Here is a 26088-nt window from a genome sequence, read left to right on the forward strand (position 1 = left end):
ACTGTTTGCCAAATGGAAAGGGAAAAAAGCCCTGTGGAGGAAACCTATAAAAAACCATGGCTAAAGGATTGTCCTTCCCTTGGGCTGAGCATAATAGTGCCAAAATGTAACTGAACATAATGGTTTCAAATAAGTAAAGGAGGCAATAGTAAATACATTAGTTAAGTAAAATATCAAGTAAAGAACTATACAGTAAAAACAAGGTAAACATGGGTGGAATGAACATATTCCTACCAGTTCTTCTGGTGAGAGAAAGAGGCAATAGGGTGGAAAATTACATATCTTCTCTACCCTTACAAACTCTACCCTCCCTGCAGTAAGGATTATTTCACACTGGCAGACAACTGATCAATATGAACCCAATCACTATGTACGAGATAATGCTCATAAAAAGGATCCTTTGCACAATCCAGTTCCCTAAGGGGATTTAAAAAGTGTAAAAAAAAATCAATAAAAGTTTTTTAAAATGTCCCAAAGCCCCTCCCCCAATTAAATTGAAAATCACCCCCCTTCCCATTTTGTACATAAAACACATAAACATAATAAAGTTAATTACCATATATTATACTGTAGCGCGCATAATTGTCTGATCTATTAAAATAAAACAATATTGTTCCCACACAGTGAACGGCGTGAACAAAAAGCGTTAAAAAAACACAGGGATTGCTTTTTAAAAAAAATTACATTTAATGTAAAAAAATAATAAGAAGTGATCAATACGTCTGATCTAGAAAAAAATGTTTCTAATAAAAACTAGAGATCATGGAGCAAAAAAAAGATATCCTATATGACCCTGTAGGTGAAAAAATAAAAGCGCTATCAGAGTCACAAAAGGGCCATTTTAAATATACCTATTTGCAAAAAATTCTTTTTACTGCTAATAAAAATAGTAAAACGTTGGAAAACCTAGTAAACCTGCATATCGCTGTGTTCAGACTGACCTATAGAATAACAAAAAAAATGCCAGTTTTACCGTTAAGTTTATTACGTAAACATGGAACCCTCCCAAAATTTGCGGAATTGCATTTTTTGACCCAAATTCACCCCATAGATGATATTTTGGGGGTCCTGTCATTCATTTTATGGATCATTGAAAGATGCCATTACAAAGTACACCTGTTCCTGAAAAGAACAAGCCCTCACCTGGCCTTTTAGGTGGAAAAATAAAATAGTTATGGATCTTAGAAGGCGAGGAGGAAAGAACGAAAATGCAAAAGTGACAATTGGCCCGGTCCTTAAGGGGTTAAATGCAGAAATCAATAGTACAAGTGATTTTAAGAAACTCTGTAATAGGTTTAATAAGCAATAGAGTTTCCTTCTGTACTCAAAAAGCTGCTTTGCATCCGCCCCCCTCACTTCAGAACTTCAGAAGAAGCAGGATTTCTGTGTCCATTAAGTGTCTATGGAGAGGGGAGTGGTGAGTGAGTGTCCAGTCTCCAAACAGCAGTGTTGCTTGTCTCTTCTTCTTGCTCTCTCACCCATCTTCACTTCACCCAGAAACCCCATCTTCACTTTGCTCCCCTGCAATCTAGACAACTTTGCCTGATAATGTACAGATAAGAAGTGAGTGTTTGTGCTTTTGTGAGTACATAAAGAGTCTTTTTCGCCTAATAAAACCTATTACAGAGTTTCTTAAAATTGCTTGTACGGATGCTATTCGTTAAATAGCGGCCGCACAAGACTGACAGAGCAGACAAAGTAAAGTGCGGCTCTGGCTGTACTTTACATTGTCGGTTATTGGAAATTGGAGTGTCGGCACACCTGAATGTGCCCGCATTCAAATTCTAAAGAAATTACGTTTATCCGGATGGTACTGCAGTAACGTACAGGGTGAACTTCACTCACACCGGACGGTACTGCAGTAACGTACGGGGTGAACTTCACTGACACCGGCTGTTTTGTGAAAGGAAAAGAAGGATGGAGAAAACGCTAAAAAGATTTAACTAAACTTAATAGAGTTCTAGAATACATGGAAAGCTAGACACAGTGCTATAACACTTTAAGGGTAGCTTCACACGTACCGGATCCGCAGCGGATTTCACAATGGGAGTTTGCAGCGAAATCCGCTGCGGATCCTGGTAGCGTGAAGTGGAATTGGTCACATACACGCAGCAGAATTTAAATTCCTCTGCCAGTATGTGACCCGGCCCCTTTAACCCCCGGCCCGGAGCATACATTACCTGAGGCTCCCGACTCCCCTCGCTTCCCATCGGCCAATCAGTGCACGGCAGCATTGATTGGCTGATGGGGACCGAGGGGAGCTGGGAGCTTTACACACAGCCGCGCGCCGAGCAGGTAATGTATGCTCCAGGCCAGGAGCTGCGGGCGTCGGGATACTGGGGGTTAAAGGAGCCGGGTTAGAATCCGCTGCGGATCCGGTACGTGTGAAGCTACCGTAACTGCAGTTTACTGCTTACACAGTTTTTAAGGGGTTTTTAAGGCAAAAATTTTGTGTTGTCAGAAGGGGTTACATTTCCGGAATCTTCACTGCTCATCAGAATGTTAGGGTCCTGGCTCTTGCTTGAGCACCTCGGTCTCTTCCCTGTAGCGCCCAGTCCTCATGTCCTCGTGGCTTTGCCTATTTTTTTCATCACTGTTCACTTGAATGTAGCTGACCTGCAGCTGTTATCCCCCTCTCCCCCCTTATATGATGTATTAATAACCTTTACTAAAGAGGAGCAATCAATTTTGATCATAAAGAACCCCCTTTAGGTATGGTGGAAGCACGGTTCATCTAATGTACAGCCGCACAGATATTTTCAATTATATTCATAATAAAGATATTTGGATGAAATGTTTCCCCGGATAGAGTTCTATGACTAAGCAAATAACAATCACATGATGGCACCGGCTTCCCCAGATCGCCATAATTTGGCGAGCCGGAGGAGATTGTTTACATATGTGTTGTCCGTGGAGCTGATCCTTACACCTATACAGAGTTACGTCTGTTTCCTAGTATCCGTAGTATATTCCTGTCCATCCACTGCACTGGATGCAATGTGCAGTATGTAAAGCATCAGAGCAATGCTTGCATTGTAATAAGATTTACGTGCAGCTAAATATATTGTCGGAAGAACCAACATGTTTATACGGAGGTGCAGATGACGGCACTATTCCCAGCTATGTGACATTGGGAGTTCTTGTCCATTTTTCTATTCCTGGGAGCCAATAAAAGGTTAGTTTCATGGAGCATTGCCTTTAAACTGATGTCATGTCACACCCTATGAAATATTTAAAGTGTATTCTGTTATTTAAATTTTTATTGCAGAAATCAATAGTACAAGCGATTTTAAGAAACTCTATAATAGGTTTTATTAGGCAAAAAAGCATCTTTCTGTACTCAAAAAGCTGTTTTCCAGCTCCCCCCCCCTTCTTATATGTGCATTATCAGGCAAAGCGGTCTTCATTACAGAGAAGCAAAGTGAAAACGGGTTCTGCTGTCAATTATACCCTATGGAGGGGGGAGGGGCCAGGGGAGATGAGTGAGCAGGAAGAGCAGCCCTGCTGTTTGAAGACTGTCTGGGCACATTAAACATTGGATTCAGAGGTCAAAAAGGTGCTTATCTGAGATATTGGTGAGAGAAGATTGCAGGATGATGTATTTTGTAGGGCTGCCTTTTTTTCTCTCTGTACTTACTCATCCCCCTCGGCCCCTCCCCCCTCCATAGACAATAATAAACACAGAAATCCTGCTTCATCTGAAGTGAGGGGGGGAGGTAGGAAAACAGCTTTTTAGGTACAGAAGGAAAATTTTTTGCTTAATAAAACCTATTACACAGTTTCTTAAAATCACTTGTACTATTGATACTTATTAATTTCTGAATTTAAATGAAAGTAAAGCTTTAAGTTAATTTTTATAGAAAAATGGGGAGAATTATTTCTATTAACATGCCTGTTGATTTGAGATAGATGCCTGTGCCACCAACTTCCAGTTCCGTTCATTCGAGTTTTTAGATTCGTCCGTGATTATTCTTCTGTTAACTGAAAGCTTTGTTCAGGTGTTATGTTGATGCCATGTATTATTTTATTGTAGCCCGTGTTTATAGGCTTGTTGTGCCTGTCTTTTATGTTTAATATACATAACATTAATTAAAATTTATCTATGTATTATGTGATAATTCTTTTCTTTCTTTCCCTTTTATGCCTCTTCGCAGGACCTCCTGTAAGTACCATTTCCATTTTTCTCCTGAGATGCTTTTTGTCTAGAAATCTCCATTAGAATCTTTTGAAACTGTAATTTACTTAAAGTGTTCTGCCAGTGACAATGAATTAATGACAATCTGCACTTCGGAATACAAGGAAAATATTAATATTAAGTGACATTATTTATTGTGGAAATCTGGAATGAGCAACAAACAAAAACTTTTTCATTAAACCGGTTTCTTCTACTCCCGGGTTATAACCAGAGCTGGTGTTATATACACATTATTTATATATATATATATATATATATATATATATATATATATATATATATACATGAATTTATTAATTTTCTGCCTTTTTTATTATTACTAATTTATAGAACTTGAATATTCTGTTGGGACCCAGCAGTGCTTCAACTGTGTAACGTTCATCTGTAAAATTCAATGTTATCCTGTTTTTTAAATACTTTGCATAAAACCCCTTTTAAAGGGGTATTTGTAAAGGGGTACTCCAGTGAAAATCTTTTTTTCTTCAAAATCAACTGGTTTCAGAAAGTTACATAGACTTGTAATTTATTTTTATGTAAAAATCTCCAATCTTCCAGTACTTATCAGCTGCTGTATGTCTTGCAGGAAGTGGTGTATTCTTTAGAGTCTGATACAGTGCTCTCTGCTGCCACCTTTGTCCCATGTCAGGAACTGTTCAGAGCAGAAGCAAATCCTCTATAGAAAACCTCACCTGCTCTGGGCAGTTCCTGACATGGACAGAGGTGGTAGCAGAAAGCACTGTGTCAGACTGGAAAGAATACACCACTTCCTGCAGGACATACAGCAGCTGATAAGTATAGGACAACTCAAGGGGGGACATTTATTAAAAGGCTAAAATGCGAATATTTCATTCGCATCGGGCCCATCTGCACCTCCTGCACCAGAGGGGTGGGAAGGGGGTGCTAGGGGGGTGCGGCAGCATGCAGAGGGAGTGCGGCAGCACGCATAGGGGGTGCGGCCTCTGCGTGTGCCACATTTATAATTTTTGTGGCGGAAAAATGATATTGAAACCTACGATAGCGCTGAGCTGGTGTAGGTTTCACTTTGTTCGCACGGATGGGCTCCATGTGCACGGGATTTATGTAGAGGCAGTGCGCCTTTACATAAATCCTCTGAGCTCCGAAACTGCGGGGACATTTGTAAGCCCGGCATAAATTACAAATCTATATAACTTTATGAAACCAGTTGAGTTGAAAGAGAGTTAAAGAGTACCCCTTTAACAAAAGGATTGAACATTATTAACCATTGTGTTTCCATCTTTTATCATCCAAAATATCCAAATGTATGTAGTCTAAAAATTTGTAAAAAGTTGTATCTATTATGTAACTTTTACACATAGTTATGACTGGATAGTGGTACCACTCGGTCAGGGAAGAGACAGGGAAGATACAGACAGTGGACCCTGCCTACTTGCCACTATCCGCCCTAGGTGGCTGCGGACAACTTAATGTACGTGGCACATAAAATGCAGACAAGACAGACACACACAATAATGGAGGGTCAGGAAGCCGGGTCAAAACCAGAGGACAGCGAGGCAAACGGATAGTCAGGTCACCTAACAAATGGTCAGGGCAGGCAGAAGGGAAGGATAGTCAGAGAGCAAATGCAAGCCAAAGGAAATCCACAGGAAAAAACATAGTCTAGAAAGGAGGGATCCAGACTAAATATTCAGCCCGGGGCAAACACTGGAGAAGCTTTATAGGAGACCTGATCCGGAATGTAATTGGATCAGTCCCCTCATCTCCAACCACAGACACATGCTAACCAAAGACACTGACTGGCAGGAGATCTGTCTGCAAGTCACAGAATACCAAAACTAAACCAAGTTAACTCCAAAGTGGCCAGAAGGAACTCTGCAGAGCAGACCCGGGTGGGGCAAGTAAGTTAATAAGCAAGACAGGAGTAAAGGATCCATTACACAGGCTTGTCAGATCAGCGATCGCTTGCTCTTCTTTCCCTGCTTGCTGGTGGCGCAATTACACTGCCAACAGCGAGCAGGGAGGAGGGAAGTTTGTGGAGAGCTGTGGGAGGGGCTCCCTGGACCATAGGACATAGTGGTGGTCTGCTGCTAGACGGAACGACGGCCAGTAGATCATTGCTATCGATCCAATTTTTTTTAACATGTTGAAAGACAAGGATCAGATGACATCGTGCGTGTCGGCTGATCATTGCCGTTTAACAGGAGCTATTACACTAAGCGATTATCGGCTGTAACAGTTGATAATTGGCCAAATACGGCCAATAATCTCTTGGTGTAATAGGGCCTTAAAAGAGTTATCCAGTGCTACAAAAACATGGCCACTTTCTTTCATAGACAACACGACTCTTAATTAAGCTTCATTCACTTCAATGGAACTGAGCAGCAAAAACCCGCCCAAGCTGGAGACAAGAGCGGGGCTGTCTCTGGAAGAAAGTGGCCATGTTTATGTAGCGCTGGATAACCCCTTTAAGGCAGTGTTCAGACAGCTCTAACATATCACAGAACAAACTCATGACCAAAAACATAATCCGCAGTGGTCGTAACCTCCCTCTAGACGGCGGCACAGATGTCTTATCAGGCGCGGACGTGACACACATTGATGAATCTGACCCATTGATTCATACCTCAGTCTATTTAATTTCGTACTTTTCCTTTTAGTTTTTAGAAGATTTTTATACTTTATAATAACAAATCTGTGTTATTCCTCATGGACAATCCCTAATACCTCCCAAATACATAACATGTACTGTGAGAATCCCTGTAATAAGTGTTAGTCTCTTCTGTTCCTTACGTCTGATGACAGGTGTGACAGCAGAAAATCCAGGAATACAGAACGCTCTGAGTTTATTTTCCTAAATGACTAAAACGGTTCGAATATCTAGACCTTCTTACACACAGATATATGTATTTTGGCAGGTTTCAAACATGAAGTGTAGACAGACCAAGACTACAGTATGTTAGACTTCTATTGGTTTTCAATAGATACAATTCATAATTGAGTAAAAAAAAAATATTAAAGTGTAAAAGTACATTTCATAAAAAGTTAAATGGTCACAGTGGTTCACCAAATGTTTTAAAAATCAACAGTACAATGTGAGAGAATTTGTATATTATCAGTGATTTTTCTTCTTTTATCATTCTCTCCCCTCGCTATGAAATAACAGCTCAGTTCCATTCTGTGTTTAAAGGGGATGTTCACCAAAACTGTTTTTCTTTCAAATGAACTAGTGCCAGAAAGTGCCAGAGATATGAAATTTACTTCTGTTAAAAAAATCTCAAGTCTTCCAGTACTTATCAGCTGCTGTATGTCCTGCAGGAAAAGGAGGTGCACAGAGAGAGGAGGTGCACAAGCCGTGACATACACTGCCTGTATGACACGGAGGCTGACGGGATTCCACGGCGGCGAGTTCCGCCAGTTTTACTCCGTGTGAACTGGCCCAAAAAAATGTGGTGAACTACCCATATTTGCCCATACAAATCTAGGAAATCTAGGGGTAAGGACTGCAAAGAGACTGTATAAACTAAAAAGCATAGGTCTAGGTCTAGCAGGGCTTATCTAGGAAATGTGCACCTTTCATATACAGTTGAATTGTACTGCCATTTTTTTTCCTGCATGATTACAACAAAGGGGGAGATTTATCAAACATGGTGTAAAGTGAAACTGGATCAGTTGCCCCTAGCAACCAATCAGATTCCACCTTTCATTCCTCACAGACTCTTTGGAAAATGAATGGTGGAATCTGATTGGTTGCTAGGGGCAACTGAGCCAGTCTCACTTTACACCCTGTTTGATAAATCTTCCTCTTATAGCATACACTAGGACAGACCTGACCGCTAAGGCTGGGTTCACACTACGTTTTTTTGCCAAAAAAAAATGATGAAATAGACAGATGCAATTGTGTGCATCCAATTTGATCCGTGCTTCCATTGACTTCCATTATAAAAAAGAAACGGATCAAAATGGATCAGTTTTTTTTTTTATGTACACAAAAATGTAGTCAACCTCATTTTTGTGTCTGTTAAAAAAAGCGAATCTGTTTTGTTCCTCTTTTTTATAATGTAAGTTTTTTGCAAAAACGGATGAAAAAAATGGATTGCAAAAACATAGTGTGAACCCAGCCTAACTAGGTCTGAGCAGCCTGTGTCAGCTGCTGAATCATAGAAAACCTCTGCTGCTCTGGACAGTTCCTGACATGGACAGAGGTGGCAGCAGAGAGCGCTGTGTCAGACTGGAAAGAAAATACACCACTTCCTGCAGGACATACAGCAGTTGATAAGTACTGGAAGACTGGAGATTTTTTAAATAGAAGTAAATTACAAATCTATATAATTTTCTGAAACCAGATGATTTCAAAGTAAAAGATTTTCTCTGGAGTATCCCTTTAAGGAGAGATACTGTCACTACTTTTTTTTTTACCAATGGAGCATTACATGGCCTACGAGACTACCTACACCAGCAGTCTCATCAAGGAGACACATTACCCCCTCAGACATACTATTCTTTGGGTGAGACCACTAAATATAATTTTCAGGTAGTGTAAAGTTCTCTGAATATTTGCTATGTTCTTACAGGTAGATTGTAGAATAGATGAGAATGAGCTGGAGACTAGGCACCTCATCTCCTGACATTGGTATATCATGCGAAGAATAGAAATGTCCTATACACAGCAGTCCTCATGGGACATATAACTAGAACGTGGTATTTATGATATGTAATAGTATTGAGTGATCTATAGAGTCAACAATATGTTTCCAGTCTGGTGAATTAACAGTCAATTAAATTTTACTGGTTCAGATTGAAATTCCCCATAGTAGAATTGCTGGGAATAAGAACGTGAATTGGAATGATAATTGTGGCTGGGAGTTTGCCGGCACGCTGTGAATGTAGACGGTTGTTACCGCGGATACGTTATTAGTAGATTGTTCTCAAATTAAATATTAATAAACAGATCGGTATTATGAGATTTCACAGTTTCTGGCGTTTGAGGAAGCGATGGAACAGATAATGTGCCGGTAATTTTAGTAGAACGCTGGTCTGATTTCCAGAAGTGACAACTAGGAATAGCTGCTATTATACCTCCAAATGGACTCGTCCCTAGTTTCCCACAGGTCTTGAATGCTATATTGATCTGCGTAGTGATTTGAAGTTGCTCTCCTCCAATGGAAACCTATCTCAATGAAAATGCAGTTCAATCTGCAGGACATGTTATAGATTTATACAGACAAACACTGGGTTTTAGTTTTTAAAAAAAATATATATATGATTTTTATTATGTATACATTGGTACCAAATACAGAATATTTCTCATTAGAAAAAAGTTTAAAAATGACCACAATAAAAAGTATACCATAAAAAACTGGTGTCAGCAGATATACATCATCATGGAAGGTGCAGCTATGATAATCTCTTTTAATTCTAGTCCTCTGCCTCAATATGTCACACAGGGATATATATGTATCTAGGGACTGAAAGATCTCCTAGTCTCCCATATGCTTAATACAATTTGCAAGAGGTATACAATCAACAATTATTATCTTCTAGTTCTATTGCACTGACCCATGCTGCCAGAACACCAGAGAGAGCCGTCCCTACGTACGTTTCGTTATCTTCCTCAGGGAAGTTCCCTGAGGAAGATAACGAAACGTACGTTATTGTGGTCATTTTTAAACTTTTTTCTAATGAGAAATATTCTGTATTTGGTACCAATGTATACATAATAAAAATCATATATATATTTTTTTTAAAAACTAAAACCCAGTGTTTGTCTGTATAAATTTGAGTGTGGGTTGTTTTTTCGATAAGGCGACATCTGGTGGTGCAGGGTGGTACTGCAGCCTGAGTTGTGAGATTACCCCGTTCCCCTTATCTCAAACCTTGTGTGTAATTATGTTATAGAGCAGGAAGAACTAAGCAGACTGGTATATTTTGTGGATAAAGCTCCAGGATAACTTGTCATTTATTGATCCTAGGCCAAGTAGCCAGGTGGATGGTCCTACTGATTGGGACCACCTACTTGACTACTTAGGGCCCTTTTACACAGAAAGATTATCTGACAGATTATCTGCCAAAGATTTATAGCCAAAGCCAGAAATGGATTTGAAAAGAGGAGAAATCTCAGTCTTTCCTTTATGACCTGATCTCTGGTTATAGTCTGTTCCTGGTTTTGGCTTCAAATCTTTGGCAGATAATCTGTCAGATAATCTTTCTGTGTAAAAGGGCCCTTAGCCCAAAATGAGCAAAGATTCTCATAAATAAATGCTCTATGGTCCAGTAAGACCGTTGGGAGAACTGGGGCACCCGTTAGGAGCACTGCCTGCCCCCATAGTGCTGATTCGGCCACTCCATTGATTATCAATAGAGAGAGGTGGGGCGGATCGGCGCTATGGGGGCGGGCAGTGCTCCTAACGGTCTCACTGGACCATGGAACAAACTACTAACTGTACCGGAACGGCGCCGAGGAGAAAGGTAAGAGACAGCCCCTTGTTGCACAGGGGACGCAGAGGAGGAAGGTATGTCTCTTACCTTCCTCTTCGGCGTCGTTTGGGTGCAGTTAGTAGTTTGCTCCAGGGTGCGGTAAGACCGTTTGGATAACTGGGGCATGGTTAGGTGAACTGCCCACCCCCACAGGGACGATTCTAATTAAAATCAATGGAGCGGCTGGAGTGGCGCTATGGGGGCAGGCAGTGCTCCAAACAGTGTTACCGGACCATGGAGCAAACTACTTACTGCACCGGAATGGCCCCAAGGAGAAAGGTAAGAGACATACCTAACTTGCTTATAGTTCCCCTTTAAGCTATTCCAGAGCATTTCCCACAAAATTCTCTATCAATCTGCCCGTCTTTACTCCTCTATGACACGCTGCTTGCATTCTGAACTGCATTTTTGATGTGGTTCCTTACAACCAGAAATAATCTGGAATAATTTTCCTGCAAGGTCAACACTCCTTTTCCTTGATTTAAAGGGAACCAATCAGCATGATTGTGCTTATGTGGTTACCAGCTGCACAGTATATATCTACTGTGCAGCTCCCCAAGGCTACCATCTGTGGCTGCAGCGGTAGCTATACATCGGGGAAAAAGGAGTCTTATTCCAGAGGGCAAGGCCCTCATTTGGGCGGAGAATGACTAGTTAGTGGGGAGCCGTCCGTGACTAGTTAGTGGCCTTTCTGCCTGGAAGAGAGCCGTGACTAGTCACGGACGGCTCCCCACCCAAAGACTAGTTGCTGGCCTTGCTCTCCGGAATAAAACTCCTGTTGTGCTACTGGGGCCCCATGGTAATTTTGACCATTCCTGTCTTTACTGGCATTGCAATGAACATGGGCTTAATATAACAGTGTATTACTTAGCAGGTGTTGCTTGTGTGCTGTGCAGCGGGGCGAGGAGCGTGCAGCAGTAACACATTAGAGCTAGTGATTATACAGCATGAAGGGAACTGTGTAAAACAGCGAGAACATAGAAAAGTGGCTGTGATGAGCGGCCAATAATATCACGCTGTTTGGCCGGCTCATTGACAGAAGGCGAGATATTTCCAGCAGTTCTCTACAGCCTGGCTGTCAATGGCCACCTTTAAACAAATGGTCTTTTGGGACAGAGGCAAGTTCAAGAATAACAGCATTCAGTATCAGATGCTAGGCAGAATAAATTTCCCAGCAATCTTTGATCTGACACCTCACCGAGTTTCCAAACTCCGGGTTACGGCAGAAAGTGCTCTATCATTTCCAGAGCTAGAACTCACGTTAGCATTTGTGTCGTTTTTACATTCTGCTTATTGACCTAGGGGTGAAGTATGTAAATGGCAATGATTTAACAGTACAAGTATCTGCAATAGAGAACAATAGATCTCATCATTTATCCCTCGAACGTGCGCAGCTTTGGCCGTTACTGGGTAATTTGTCACTTTTTTTTTACACGGCCAGTCACATAGATTTCACAGATAATTCCTTGTGGGTAAAAACATGTAGATAGCTGTCAAGCTGTAGATGGATGGTAAGAGCTCGCGGATCAACCCTTTGATCAGGAGAGGCAACTAGTGTAGTTTCTGTTATCAGGATCGGTCAGATATGAGCAGAAGTGACAGGTGTCCTGTTACTATACAAGGTTAATAGAAAGCATCAGTGCAATATCAGTGTTCGCAGTCGCAGACATACAGTATATGTTAAACTTATTACATAGCACACTTAAAGGAGCACTGCTTAAAGAAGAAGGCCGATGGATTCTAAAAGCCAGCAGCCTGCAGGGAGGAAATTGATTACAAGTACTAATTTACCTCTCCCCTTGCAGTGAACAGCAGGACCGAAAGGCCGCAAGGCATTTCCCCCCAGTGTTTTGATGACTAATAACAGAGTACAACCTCTCCCTATGTGACTACTTCCTACAAGGTGGTGTAACAACTCCTGTGAGTGGTGGAGAAGAGAGTGTGAGAAGAAAAGATAATAGAGATAGGAAGAAGAAAAGAGTCTCTCTCATTGGTGCACATTATCACAAAATACAATACAGTAACCCTTAGGTGTCTACAGCTATGCAACATATATACATAAATAGACATAGTGACATCTAGTGGCAAAACTTCATCACCACTTTACTTTTGAAGTACCAGGCTTTTGCGAGGGCTGATCAAAATCAAAAACACCTGTGGTGGGATGCCATACATGGAACCTCTACAAAAAACACCTATTGGAGAAAAACACCCCTGTATATCTAGTGATGGATCTACAGTCCACTATTTGTTATGCAAAATGCCCATTTTCTTTGAGAACACCACCCCATAGACTACTTTTTAATGGGTTTTCCCTGTACTCTGTCTGTCAGGTGTCTTTTTTTTTTTTTTTTTACGGATGGAATGATGCAGTCTGTTATACTTTTATGTGTAAAAAAGCAAGAGAACCTGAACTTAAATGTGCACATAATTGTCTATTTATGTGCTTTGCTTCTTACTACCATTACTTTTATACTAAATGACTATATATCAATCAGGCAGTTGTATACAGATAATTTGATCGCCCCTTGCCCTGATACACCCACAGAAAAAACAGTTTACTCCTAGCTTGTTAGACACTTCCCCAACCTCGAGTACCTTGTAATAGAGTCCACTTGTCAAAGAGAAGACTGTCTCAACAGTGACTTGTAATGAGCAGCAGAATTGATCACAGAAATCACTCGGAGCTGCAGTTGAGTCTTAATAGATCTTAGAAAACCAATGGTGTATTTATTTGTCTTCTTCCTACTAGAGGTGAGTGAACCAAACCCACCAAACACACATTTGCTTAGAACGTCGCAAAAATTTTGGTTTGCTTCTGAACTGAGCTTTCTGACTGGGCAGCACTGTGGCTAGTGATTGGCTGAGCTGGCTGTCACAGCCCACTCAGCCAATCACAGGCTGTGGTGCTTTCCTGTCCCAGTTAGCCTGTGATTGGCTAAGTGTAGAAGATGTCAGAACAGGACTGGAGAAGAAGGACCCTGAAAAAAACCCCACATTTAAACAGGTGAAAAACCTGCTGTCATTTAGCTGTTTTAATGCAGTTCATTAAGGTTTGGTTCAGCACGAACCTGAACTTTACATTAAATCGGCTATCCAGCGCTACAAAAACATGGCCACTTTCTTCCAGAGACAGCAACACTCTTGTCTCCAGCTTGGGTGCAGGTTTTTCTGCACAGTTGCATTGAAGTGAATGGAGCTTAATTGCAAACCGCACCTGAACTGGAGACAAGAGCGGTGTTGTCTCTGAAAGAAAGTGGCCATGTTTTTGTAGCACTGGATAACCCCTATAAAGTTTGGCAAACTTTGCTTGTCTTTACTCCGTACCTTCCAAACAGCAAATTGTATAACAAGATGAGGTGTGAGAGGGCATTGTGTCAAATGTTAGTGGTTATATCAGTAAAAATATAAAAATGACACTTTCAGTGTTCCCTCAATGACTATAATAGCCGACTCCATTACTGCAGCCATTACTATTACTGTAACTGTGATCTTTATGATACCTGATAAAAAGTTTATGGTTCTATTAAAGACTGCATTTACTTTTTTTTTACCTTATATTAGAAATTCTAATACCTTTTTAATATTTATCACTTCACAGGGTCAACCTGGGCCGCAGGTAAGTAGAATTAACCATATGCTTTGTGTTCTGATGCTGGATATTTTGTCTGCTCCCTAACTGCTCCTGTAATAAAGTATATTCTAGAATGGAACTTTCCAAATTGTTATGTTCTGCTAGTCCAGATGCATACACAAGCTAACCAGGTGTTCTTGAATGGGTCCTAGTACGGTATATGGTATATGAAAGCTTGCCTAGTGTCAGTGTACAACAAACTTATTCCTTATTCTGTTCTATGGTGTGATTGGTGACAGTGGGGCATAGTAGATTAGTTATAAAGATGCACCTAAATGGGAGATCAATGTACTGTAATGTATAACAATGGTGGGTCGTCTCATGACCCTAGAAACATTGTACACCTAAAAGATTGTTTGGACTTTTAAATTTGTAGCAGCATTTGTTCCCTCTTTACACTAGTTAGTTTTTTTTTGTATATCTCCTGAGGGCAATTAACTTAGGCTTATTATATTTTTAACTTTGGCTAAGTATATTATACTATGCATGCTTACCAGGAGACAAAACTCTTTGTTAAGCAATAATTCAGTCAGTATAATGTGTGGTTACAGAGGTTTTAGTGCTGTGTGACAGGAGAGCTGACCATACAATGCGAGCACCTCCAGGATTCTCTGCTGCTGAAAGTGGGACACACAGCAGCTGTACACATGCACTGTGAGGGCTTGTCCCTCTTTCTGTGTGCTCAGGAAGGGTTGTCAATCAATACCAAGCCATGTTTGTGAGCATGAAAAGGACTGGGATTTCCTGTGTTTGGTCTCTTTTTTTTGTCGGCACCGACATAGGCATCCCCGCACCGGTGCCGGTTTGTTCATGTAAAAAACCCAAAGCGATGTACCTAGTGATAGTGTACATTCACTTTAAACTAAATCCTTACCAAGGACTCAGTCCTTGAACATTGGACAACTATAATTATTTTATTCTATTTTCCTTGCACTTTTGTGTAACACTAAAACTAAAAATCCTTGAATGAAAAAAAAACAGACCTTGAAACATTGTAAGATTACATGATTAGTCCCAATATTAAAGGGAAACTGACAGCATGCATATGCACACTGTATAAGCGTGCATCCAGTTACCCATTGCCGACCACACAAGCCATGCATACAGTACATATATTCACTTCTGCTGTGTGACCTGGCATGTTGCAAAAAACATTCTTTATCCTGGGCTGACGGTGTCTCAGAGACGGGCCTCCCACTCTCCAAACGCTGCTGTATCTCAAAGGGGTACTCCGGGCTATGTGTATTTTGAGTGTATGGCCGGAAAGGGAGTGGATATAAAAGCCGCTGGTCACTTACCTCCCCGGTTCCAGCGCCGGGTCCTGGATCGCGCCGCCCAGTTCTCCCGTTGGGCTGCCGTTTCTCAAGGCAGCTCAGCCATTCAGCGATCATAGCGGAGTCCCGCCTCGGCCGCTGAATGGCTGAGCTGCCTTAAGATGTCACATCTCAAGCCGCAGCTCAGACTAGGACGGGAGAACCGGGCAGCGCGATCCGGGACCCGGCGTTGGAACTGGGAGGTAAGTGACCGGCGGCTTCTATATCCACCATCTCCCCGGCCGTACACTCAAAATACATACACATAGCCCGGAGTACCTCTTTTAGGGCACAACCCATGACTACTCCAGAATAACTGACAGCCGGAGGTGGAGAGGGGAATCCTAACGATACAGTCTAAGTCGGACAGGGGTATCTGGGGCCTACCAGAGGAAATGATCCTGGGGGCCCACTAATGAAGAACCAGTGTTAGTGTTAGTGCAGTGTTAGTGCAGGATCCTCCGGTCCTCTGGTGGTCCAGTCCGACCCTGGATACAACAGCTGGTGTATCCACTGCTGATGTGAGCAGTGATGGGTAACGGATATATGTAATTATTGGATTTTCAGAATTGGGGAAAATGTAGCACTGTTTTGTTAAAATAATACCCAAATGAATCAATACAAAGTTGATCACACAGGGACTATGAGGAGCGGTGTGTTAGAAGAGATTATTAGGGACATTTACTATTAAGTCTAAACCATGAAAAAGCGAGTCTAAAGCGATTTTTCTAAAGGATATTCATCTATTTTTTAGGACTAATTCAACAAACTTTTAACAGACTTTTTGCAGAATATTCTCAAAAAATTGCGCTGACAAATTCACCTGCTACTCACCAGATGTAGACCTGCCCCAGTTTGTGCAACTTTTTAAAAAGTTGCAAATGATAAATTGGACGCAAATCTAGAAATATGCAAATTGTTGGGTGAAAGCTCAAAACAGGCACATTAAAAAAAAAAGTTGCATCCAAAAAATATTCACTTGTCGAACACTTGTAATATTCACAATAGGCATAAATCCCTTGACAAACGTTCCCCTAGGTGCTTTAGCACTTTAGTATTATGGAAATTAGTTTTTGACTTGGAATTGGCAATACCAATCATTGGAAGTGGTACCATAACAATGAAATAACTGTTGGCGTGTGGTGTGAATGCTCCAGGTGCTGTATGGAATCTATTGAATTCTCCTATAATCAAATATTTAAACAGGTGTCAAAAAATGTCAAATAACTTAAAATTTGCTTTGTTTTTCAGGGTCCTCCTGGTCCAAAGGGTGACAAGGTCAGTAGTAAATAATTAAGTGTACTGTATATATTATATAAGTGGAATGGCAAATCCATGCTGATCTAAGATCTAAGATCTGTGACCTACAGCCAGCATTTGTGAGAGAGTCACAGGGTAGCACAGAGTCCTTGTTAAAACTATCATCTCATCTTTCCCCTTTGCAGGGAGATCAAGGTGATCAGGGCCCTCGGGTAAGCACTTTCAACAAAATGTTGCACTGCTAAACACATTAGTTCAAATCCTGGCTTAATCTAGAACTAACACAGTAGCCCCACTGTGTATCTATGTCTAATAACCGCATCTTCGCTGCATGCTCCAGTCACTACCTCAGCAAAGTCAGTGTATTGTACACCTGTTGTGCACATAATATAATGCTTCTAGCACCCAGCAGAACTCCTGGATAATTCCATCCATGGTGTCACACAAGGGGCTCCCCAAGAACTGTATATATGTAATATTTCTCAGTGGGGACATCTACATTAGCAGAAGACTTAACTATTAGGATTCATAGTGGCACAGTGCCATAGGACATGACATCTTAGAATCTGTAGTCACTGGCAGAATAGAAATTTTTGTTGTTTTTTTACATAAACAGACCGGTGCCGGTATGCTGGTGCTATGGTCCTTTTTTTGAACCTCCCCCTAGTGTTGCCTAACCTTGGCTCTCCAGCTGTTGCAAAACTGCAATTTCCATCATGCCTGGACAACCAAAGGTATGGTTTTGGCTGCTCAGGTATCATGGGAATTGTAGTTTTGCAAGAGCTGAAGTGTCAAGGTTAGCCATCACTGCCCTAGTCTATTCCTGAGCACCGGCCAGGCATGAAGCACTGGAGGCTGGCCAGCCGGAACTCCCTCCTCTCCCCTAGAATCAATGGAGCCGCCTCGCAAAGGGGAGGGGAGATTGTCACACTGGGGGCCAGCCGGCCAGCCCCCAGTACTTCATGCCCGACCGGTGCTTGGGAAAAGACCGGCGCCGTGTGCGGGAGCTGTGGGGTGGTTAAAAAGAAGGACCATGCCACCGGCATCCCCATACCGATACTGGTCTGTTCATGTGAAAGACACAAAGGGAATGTACTAGTGATACATTCGTTGTAAGATACTATAAGTCATCATAACGAAGATGCTTCATGTATCTGGCCATATAGATGAGATCACTTCTGGTACAAATGGACAATTTGGACTGGATTTTTGGTAGTCAACTTTTTTTTTTTAAACAAGGGACAGTCCGTTGAAAAGATGAGACTTCTCAACGTGCAGCTTCATATGAAAGACCAACCTGCGACCAGTAACCCATTATTATATACTATCCATGGGAGTATTTCACTTTTTTTTATCTTAAAGGGGTTATGTGGAGAGTAATGGTCCCATTACATAGCCAATTCAGCTGATTATTGCTCGGTGAAATATAGACAACAATCGACCGATGAAATGATCATCGGCTGATTGTTTCTTTAGGCCCAGACCTAAACTCATCGGTCACTGACTGTGCATTGCTACGTGTAATAGCAATGCATGGCCGACGGCTGAAGATTGCCCAAACAGTTAATATTATACCTGTCCACGCTCCTAGTGTTCTTTTGCAGTCTGTATGCGTCCCGGCACCATCCTGTATAAGCTGAAAGGCCGCTCAGCCAATCACTGGCCGGGACCGCCGTAACCAGTGATTGGCTAAGCAGCCTGTCAGCTTATACAGGCTGCTCTGAAGCTGCTGCACATGGTACTGGGCGCATTCAAATCGCAGGAAAAGACCAGGAGCATGTGAAGTGTTAACTGTTTAGGCAAGGGCTGCACGGACATACAGTAGCTAATGACATCCAAGCAGCCCTTGCTAAACCATACTCAAGCCGTGTAATAGGCCCAGTAAACGTTTACAATATTGATCGGTCCTTCATCAACCACTGTAATAGGACCCTAACTGTTTTTTGTAGGTGCTAAAAAAAAAAACAACTATATTTACCTTCCTGCTTCTACGTTGTCCCCTTCAGGGTTTGGGGTTGGGATGTGGTGTTCCCCAATTGGCCAGTGAGTGGCCTCAGTATTATCATGCCTCAGCTGCTAATTGGCTAAATGGGTAATACCAAGCTCCATGATACTAGTAACAACGGAGGAGCGAGGAAGATGCATATAGCTTTTATTTTTAGTAACTGCCAATACCCCAATTAAAACCCAAAAATTACTATCAAGTATAGTATAAATACTTCACTATGTGCAATGTTATTGCTAGCATGGAGTACCAGAGTCACATGTCCTTTTCTGTAAGACCCCTCATCTACCAGTGATCAACACCTTCAATTATATGTGCACCTCCAGGCCTTGGCTATTGCCCCATGGCCACATAGGCATCCTCAAAATTTTCCAGCACCACTGACTATGAGCCATTCATCAGTTTGTATGTATAGTCATCTCATCTCTATGGCCAGATTTACAGTGAAGCTTTGGTACAAAGCTCTGAGCCATCATGGCTTAAATTTTTTAAAAAAAGTGGATCAAGGTGAATTGGCCATATCACTGGCGCCCTTGGCTTTGCATTCTGACTACATGCAGGGAGAGAAGATGAAAGCTCACAAACTGTTATAGCTTTCTGACTGAGGGTGAATCTAGGTATATATCTAGGCCCATATTTTCTATCGGCCACAAGGTCCCAATAAAACCTTAATAAGGTTTGAAGACAGAAAACAGTTGCATTCCCCCATATTGTATAGATAACAATTCAAGGAGCATAATTCTAATAAAACCAGTACATATTACTGGGCGACTACTGGTTCTAATCATCATCCCAGTGTAGAGTAGTGTTCTATAGAAGATACCAAATGGGGACATTCCACTTCTAACTCTGTGTTCTGTTTGTATACTAGCCATGTAACACTATTGTAGCAGTATATATGTTGTTGTTGTTATTATTATTATATACAGTGTCGGACTGGGGTACCTGGAGCCCACTAGAGGAAATTATCCTGGGGGCCCACCAATAAAGAACCAGTGAGAAATAACATGTCAGTCAGTGTTACTGCAGGTTCTGAGCTGGGGGCCCACCGGAGGATTCTCCGGCACTCCGGTGGGCCAGTCCGACACTGATTATATAACTTGTTATGTATACCATAGGCAGTGCAGACGCATACTTTTACAAACTGTGTGAAATAGGAAATCATCTCCCTGTCACTCTCTGTTCTCTGATGGTAATGTGCATTTACCAGCCATCAGCTATTGATGGAGAATAGTTATACAGAAAATAGATATATTATTGGTAGAATGCAGGCTTATTTGGGCTTTGCATTTCTATCTAAGTATGTGCATTACAGCGGGACACTCCTGATCCATCAAAAATGGAAGGGAGAAGAATTATGTCTGATCTATTCCATCAATGGAGATGCTATATCTGAGAAGATGAGCTCCTTAATTAAAATGAGAAGGGATAGATCCGTGCCCTTAGAACTAGTTTTTTTTTTATCCGTGGCAATTGCACCCCTATGGTATAACTAATATATGTGATGTCATGCAGTGTAATAGGGATTTTGTTATTCATGCTGAGATGGCACCTGCGTATAATCCTCTCATTAGACACAATCTCTCAGCAGTAATATTAAAATCCAGATTCCACAGTGTGTGTATTGTAGTTGTTGTTTGTACACCATCCCTGGTAGATGTGGATATATTCCCTGTAGAAACACCCCCTTTTATAACTCACATTTAGAATTTAAACCTATTGAATTTCCAGTTAAGCTACGTTTTTTTCATCCGTTTTTTTTTTTTTCCATCTGTTTTTGCAAAAAACGGCTGAAGGAAACAGATGCACAAAAAACGCATACACAAAAAAGTAGCTGACCTAATTTTTGAGTATGTTAAAACAAAAGGATGGAAGTCAGTGGAAAAACAGATCAAAACGGATGCACACAAATGCATCTGTTTTTCATCCGTTTTGTTTTTGCAAAAACGGATGAAAAAAAAAACTGATGAGAAAAGTAGTACTTTTGATCCATTTTTTTCATAAACTTCCATCATAAAAAAGGATCAAAACGCATCCATTTTTTTTAAAAAAGTACACAAAGACACAGTCAACTACATTTTTGTGTACAGATGCGTTTTGATCAGTTTTTTTTTTTTTTTTTTTATAATGGAAATCAGTGGAAAAAACGGATCAAAACTGATGTACACAAATGCATCAGTTTTTCCATCCGTTTTATCATCTGTTTTTGCAAAAATGGATTGCAAAAACGTAGTGTGAACCCGGCCTACACACAACACTGCATTTTTTTTCATCCGTTTTTGCAAAAAATGGCTGAAAAACAGATGGAAAAACAGATGCACAAAAACTTATTTTTGTGTAAATTGAAAAAAAAAAACTGATGCGTTTCGATCCTTGTTTTTTTATAATGAAGAAAAAGGGATCAAAACAGATGCATGCAAATGCATCCGGTTCTCAAATTTTTTTTTTAAATGTAGTGTGAACCCAGCCTTATCTAAACAAATATATACCAGTTAAAACCTCTTTCTCTCTTGTTTTATAGTGCACTGCCTGACATAATATATTGTCCCAGACAGATTTTTTTCTTCATTAAGTGTTAGTCGCTCTCCTCATTACATCCACAAATACATAGCTACAATGTACAATAACTGGGGGAAAAAACTGGAATGCAGAACATAGGAAATAAATACAAAAGAATTAAATACATGCATTATAAAAAAAATTTGTGTAAAAAAATAAATCAGTTTTACATAAAATAAATAGTGAAATAAATCTATTGTCAGAATGAATGAAAAGTAGGAGAATATCTGGCAAAAAAAATTAAGAATTAATCATGAATGTATTTCTCTATAGATTTTTATAGTTTTTATAGTGCAGGGTTATGCTGCGTTTACACGGAACGATTATCATGCGAATTCGCACGATAACGATCGAATCTGAACGATAATCGTACGTGTAAACGCAGCGAACGATCAAACGACGAGCGGCTGGAAAACTGCTTTTTGAGTACAGAGTTGCTTAAAGTGTCACTGTTGTTTAAATTTTTTTTTGCAGAAAAAGTACAGGCGATTCTAAGAAACGAAAAAGTTTTGTCATGAAAAAGCAGTTTGAAGCTCTCCCCTCTGTCTTCATGGTTCTCTTATGGAGAGGGGAGGGGTGGAGGGAGATGAGGCAGCAAAAAGGACAAAAAAAAAAGAGTTAATTTACAGCTACATCACTGGCTATCTCCTCTGAAGTCAGCACTGACCTCTCTGACCTCTGAATAGCGGCTTTCACACAGGTCCTGCTGTGCAATCCTTTGTCCTCTGCTGCCGAATAATCTCCCTCCTCCCTCCCCTGTCCATAGGTTACACAGGGCCCGACTGATGTAAAAGAGTCGCGATTTCCTGATAATGAGCAGTGAAGGAGAGAGAGGAGGGGGGGGGGGGGACCTGGGGAAAGTCTTTTTGAATGCAGATAATGGCATATTTGCCTAATAAACCCAATTACAAAGTTTCTTAAAATTGCCTGTGCTATTGATTTCTGCAAAAAAATAAAATAAAATAAAAAATAAAAAAACAGTGACTTTTTAAAATCGTTTGTACTATTGATTTCTGTAAAAAAATATTTTAAATGGCAGGATGGGAGTTGTAGTTTTGAAACAGCTTGAGAACCAAGCTTCCCCATCCCCTGATTTAGATCATCCTTCAAAGAAATGGGCAGACGTAGTTTTCACTTGCTTTGCACTCTCCTCGATGAGGCAGAGATATTGCACTCGAGAGTCTGAAACATAAATGTTACTCAGCATGAAATGAATGATATATTAATAATTTCCATTCTGTAGCCTCCGCGCTCGACAGCTGGTAGGTAATTAGTCCTGGTGCCTTGTTGCGGCAGTAATAGACCACTCAGGACACCCTCATACATGGATTTCCTCCTGGCGGTGTCCTCAGACTAAGTTACCTAACAGCTGGGACGGCATAGAAACAGATAGCATCTTAAGAATGTTTTGTCCAGAAGGAATTAATTTACCAAAAAATAAGGAGAGTGTCCAGGAGTTTACTGTATTATCTTAACCTCAGCGAGCTGAGTGTTTCAGCAGATCTCTCCCTCTGCTGGAACAGTTAATACTTCATGAGCCACCTTCTATTAGCTGAGAAGCTTCCTGTTACCTTATACCTTGATGAACAGCGGACTATTGTGGTTTGTCCTGTAACAGTCATTGGAGATCATGATTTGTCTTTGTAAAGCGGACCGGTCCTTGGCTATAAAGAGGTATAATAGAGACCGGTATAGCTGTGTTATTATCCACCATTATATGCAAAGTCATGCCAGCTTTTATTCCCTTAAAGGGGTTGTCCAGCGAAAATATTTTACTTTCAAATCAACTGATATCAGAAAGTTAAATCAATTTGTAATTTACTTCTATTAAAAAATCTCAAGTCTTTGCATACTTATTAGCTGCTGTATGTCCTGCAGGGAGTGTTGTTTTATTTTCAGTCTGACACAGTGCTCTCTGCTGCCACCTCTGGCCGAGACAGGAACTCTGAACTATGAATCCCCATAGGAAACCTCTTCTGCTCTGGACAGTTCCTGTCTCGGCCAAAGATGTCAGCAGAGAGCACTGTGTCAGACTGAAAATAAAACAACATTTCCTGCATGACGTACAGCAGCTAATAAGTATGGGAAGATTTGAGATTTTTTAATAGAAGTAAATTACAAATCTGTATAACTTTCTGACACCAGTTGATTTGAAAGGAAAAGATTTTCGCTGGACAACCCCTTTAAAGGAGTACTCTAGCAAAAAAAAAAATCCTTTGAAATCAACAGTTTTTAGCAAGTTATATAGATATGTAATGGTGCGTTTACACGGAACAATTATCGGTCGAATTTTGGCGATAACGATCGCATTTGAACGAAATTGTTCATTTTCTTTTTCTTTCAAATCAACTGGTGTCAGAAAGTTATATAGATTTGTAATTTATGTCTATTTATAAATCTGCAGTCTTTCAGTTCTTATCAACTGCTGTATGTTCTGCAGGAAGTGGTGTATTCTTTTCTGTCTCTCTGCTGCCACCTCTGTCCATGTCAGGAACTGTCCAGAGCAGGAGAGGATTTCTATGGGGGATTTGCTACTGCTCTGGACAGTTCCTGACATGGACAGAGGTGGCAGCAGAGAGCACTGTGTCAGACTGAAAAGAAAACACCACTTCCAGCAGGACATACAGCAGCTGATAAGTATTGGAAGACGGCAGATTTTTTTTTAATGGAAGTAAATTACAAATCTATATAACTTTCTGACAATAGTTGATTTGAAAGAAAAAAAATTTCGCTGGACAACCCCTCTAAACAATACAATCCCCTACTTCCCCATGATGTAACCCAAGCTGCCTCTTCCTGATTTATTCCGCCATAAATTATAACCTTGTCATCAATCACCCGTCACCCGACAAATTATATGATAGTTGTACCTACACATCAAAGGGACCTCGTGTTACCCTCCGTTGTAGTTTCTATAATCTAATTATAATGACACATTCTGTATGGTCCCTGGCTCATATAAGGGTCGCCGTAAATCTCAAGGAGTCTGCGGCTTTCTCCATACTGACACGTACTGATCTCATGTATAACCGTAGTAAGAACAAGGGTCACATTCTGTAATTGGCAATAAATAGCCTGTCATTCACATAGGATCTGCTGTGACTAATAGAATTAGCCAGTGTCATCCATTGTAGAAGTCCTAACAGACTGATCTTGTGCACAGCCTCCATACATCTCATTTATGAATGAACTTGACTCGCCAACTTTCTTCCCGATGACCTTTCACCCCTGTGCATTGCATAGTTCCCGAGCTGAAAGGATGCCATGATTACAAAAACAGCTCCATTAACAAAGTGCACCACCATAGGTCGACTATTGTGTCGGAGAGCTCAGAATACATTCATGGATTTTTTTTTTTTGCGCTGAAACTTTGGACTCCCAGCAGTACGTATGGCCTGTACAGAAATATCACTTACTGCCCTTCCTATACATCCATTACCCCAAGAATAAAAAGGAGCAGCAGTAGAATTTCTATGAATTAGAGCCGCACAGTGTCAGCCTCGCCCTGGCCAGAAGCCTATGTAATAGCAGCAGCTGGCTGTAACCTAAGGAAGTGCAAAGGAAGCAGCAGGTGGCAGCTCTTGTAGCCAGGCGTTCCTTGCAAGCACACAACCTTAAAGGGGTACTCCGGCGAAATTCTTTTTCTTTCCAATCAACTGGTTTCAGAAAGTTATGTAGATTTGTAACTTACTTCTATTTAAAAATCACAAGTCTTCTCATACTAATCTGCTGCTGTATGTCCTGTATTGTTTTCAGTCTGACACAGTGCTCTCTGCTGCCACCTCTGTCCAGAGCAGGAGCAAATCCCCATAGAAAACCTTTCCTGCTCTGGACAGAGGTGGCAGCAGAGAGCACTGTGTCAGACTGGAAAGAAAACAACATTTCCTGCAGGACATACAGCAGCTGATAAGTATAGGAAGACTTGAGATTTTTAAATAGAAGTAAATTACAAATCTACATAAGTTTCTGAAACCAGGTAATTTGAAAGAAAAAATTTATCGCTGGACAACCCCTTCAAGTTCTGTGAGGGTACTATTACACGGAACAAAAATCGGCCGAATCGGCCTGATCTGGCCGATTATCGTTCTGTGTAATAAACACAACGATCATTGGCTGATCGTTGATATAGGTTTGGACCTATAATTGTTGGCCACCTATTACACTTAGCGGTGCACGGCCGGCGGTTGACGATTTGCAAACTGCATACATTACCTATCCATGCTGCCGGGCTCCTCCTGCGCTCTGCTTCTCTTGGGGTCCCGTGCGCTGCAGCTTCAGTGCGGCCTGTCTTAGCTGACAGGCCGCTCAGCCAATCACTGGCCGAGACCGCTGCGGCCAGTGAGTGGCTGAGCGGCCTGTCAGCTAAGACAGGCCGCTCTGAAGCTGCAATGCATGGCACCCGGGGAGAAGCAGAGCACAGGAGGAGCCCTGGACCATGGATAGGTAATGTATGCAGTTTAAGCAAGGGCTGCAAGGACATCGGTAACAATGTCCCTGCAGCCCTTGTTAAATGATTATCGGTCCGTGTAATAGGCCCAGTAAACGAGCGCCGATGTAGCAGATCGGCGCTCGTTTACAGGTATTATCGGGCCCCCATCGGTCCATGTAATACTATCCTAACTCTATTGGCAATGTACATGGGGGGGGGGGTCTCAAAGAAGCCAAAGAC

At 41.2% G+C, this 26088-nt stretch overlaps 1 protein-coding gene across 1 annotated transcript in view; it reads left to right on the top strand.

The window, feature by feature from the left end:
- The first annotated feature begins 10882 nt into the window (after positions 1-10882).
- Positions 10883-26088, top strand: part of COL25A1 (collagen type XXV alpha 1 chain) — a 127326-nt gene continuing 112120 nt past the window's right edge. The window contains exons 1-4 of the mRNA XM_069976212.1: positions 10883-10927; positions 14250-14267; positions 16847-16873; positions 17041-17067. Of these exons, the coding sequence (XP_069832313.1) occupies positions 10883-10927; positions 14250-14267; positions 16847-16873; positions 17041-17067 (117 nt within the window). The remainder of the gene's footprint in view (positions 10928-14249; positions 14268-16846; positions 16874-17040; positions 17068-26088) is intronic.

Source organism: Dendropsophus ebraccatus, chromosome 7 (assembly GCF_027789765.1).
Source record: "Dendropsophus ebraccatus isolate aDenEbr1 chromosome 7, aDenEbr1.pat, whole genome shotgun sequence".
In the NCBI taxonomy this organism is placed as follows: domain Eukaryota; kingdom Metazoa; phylum Chordata; class Amphibia; order Anura; family Hylidae; genus Dendropsophus; species Dendropsophus ebraccatus.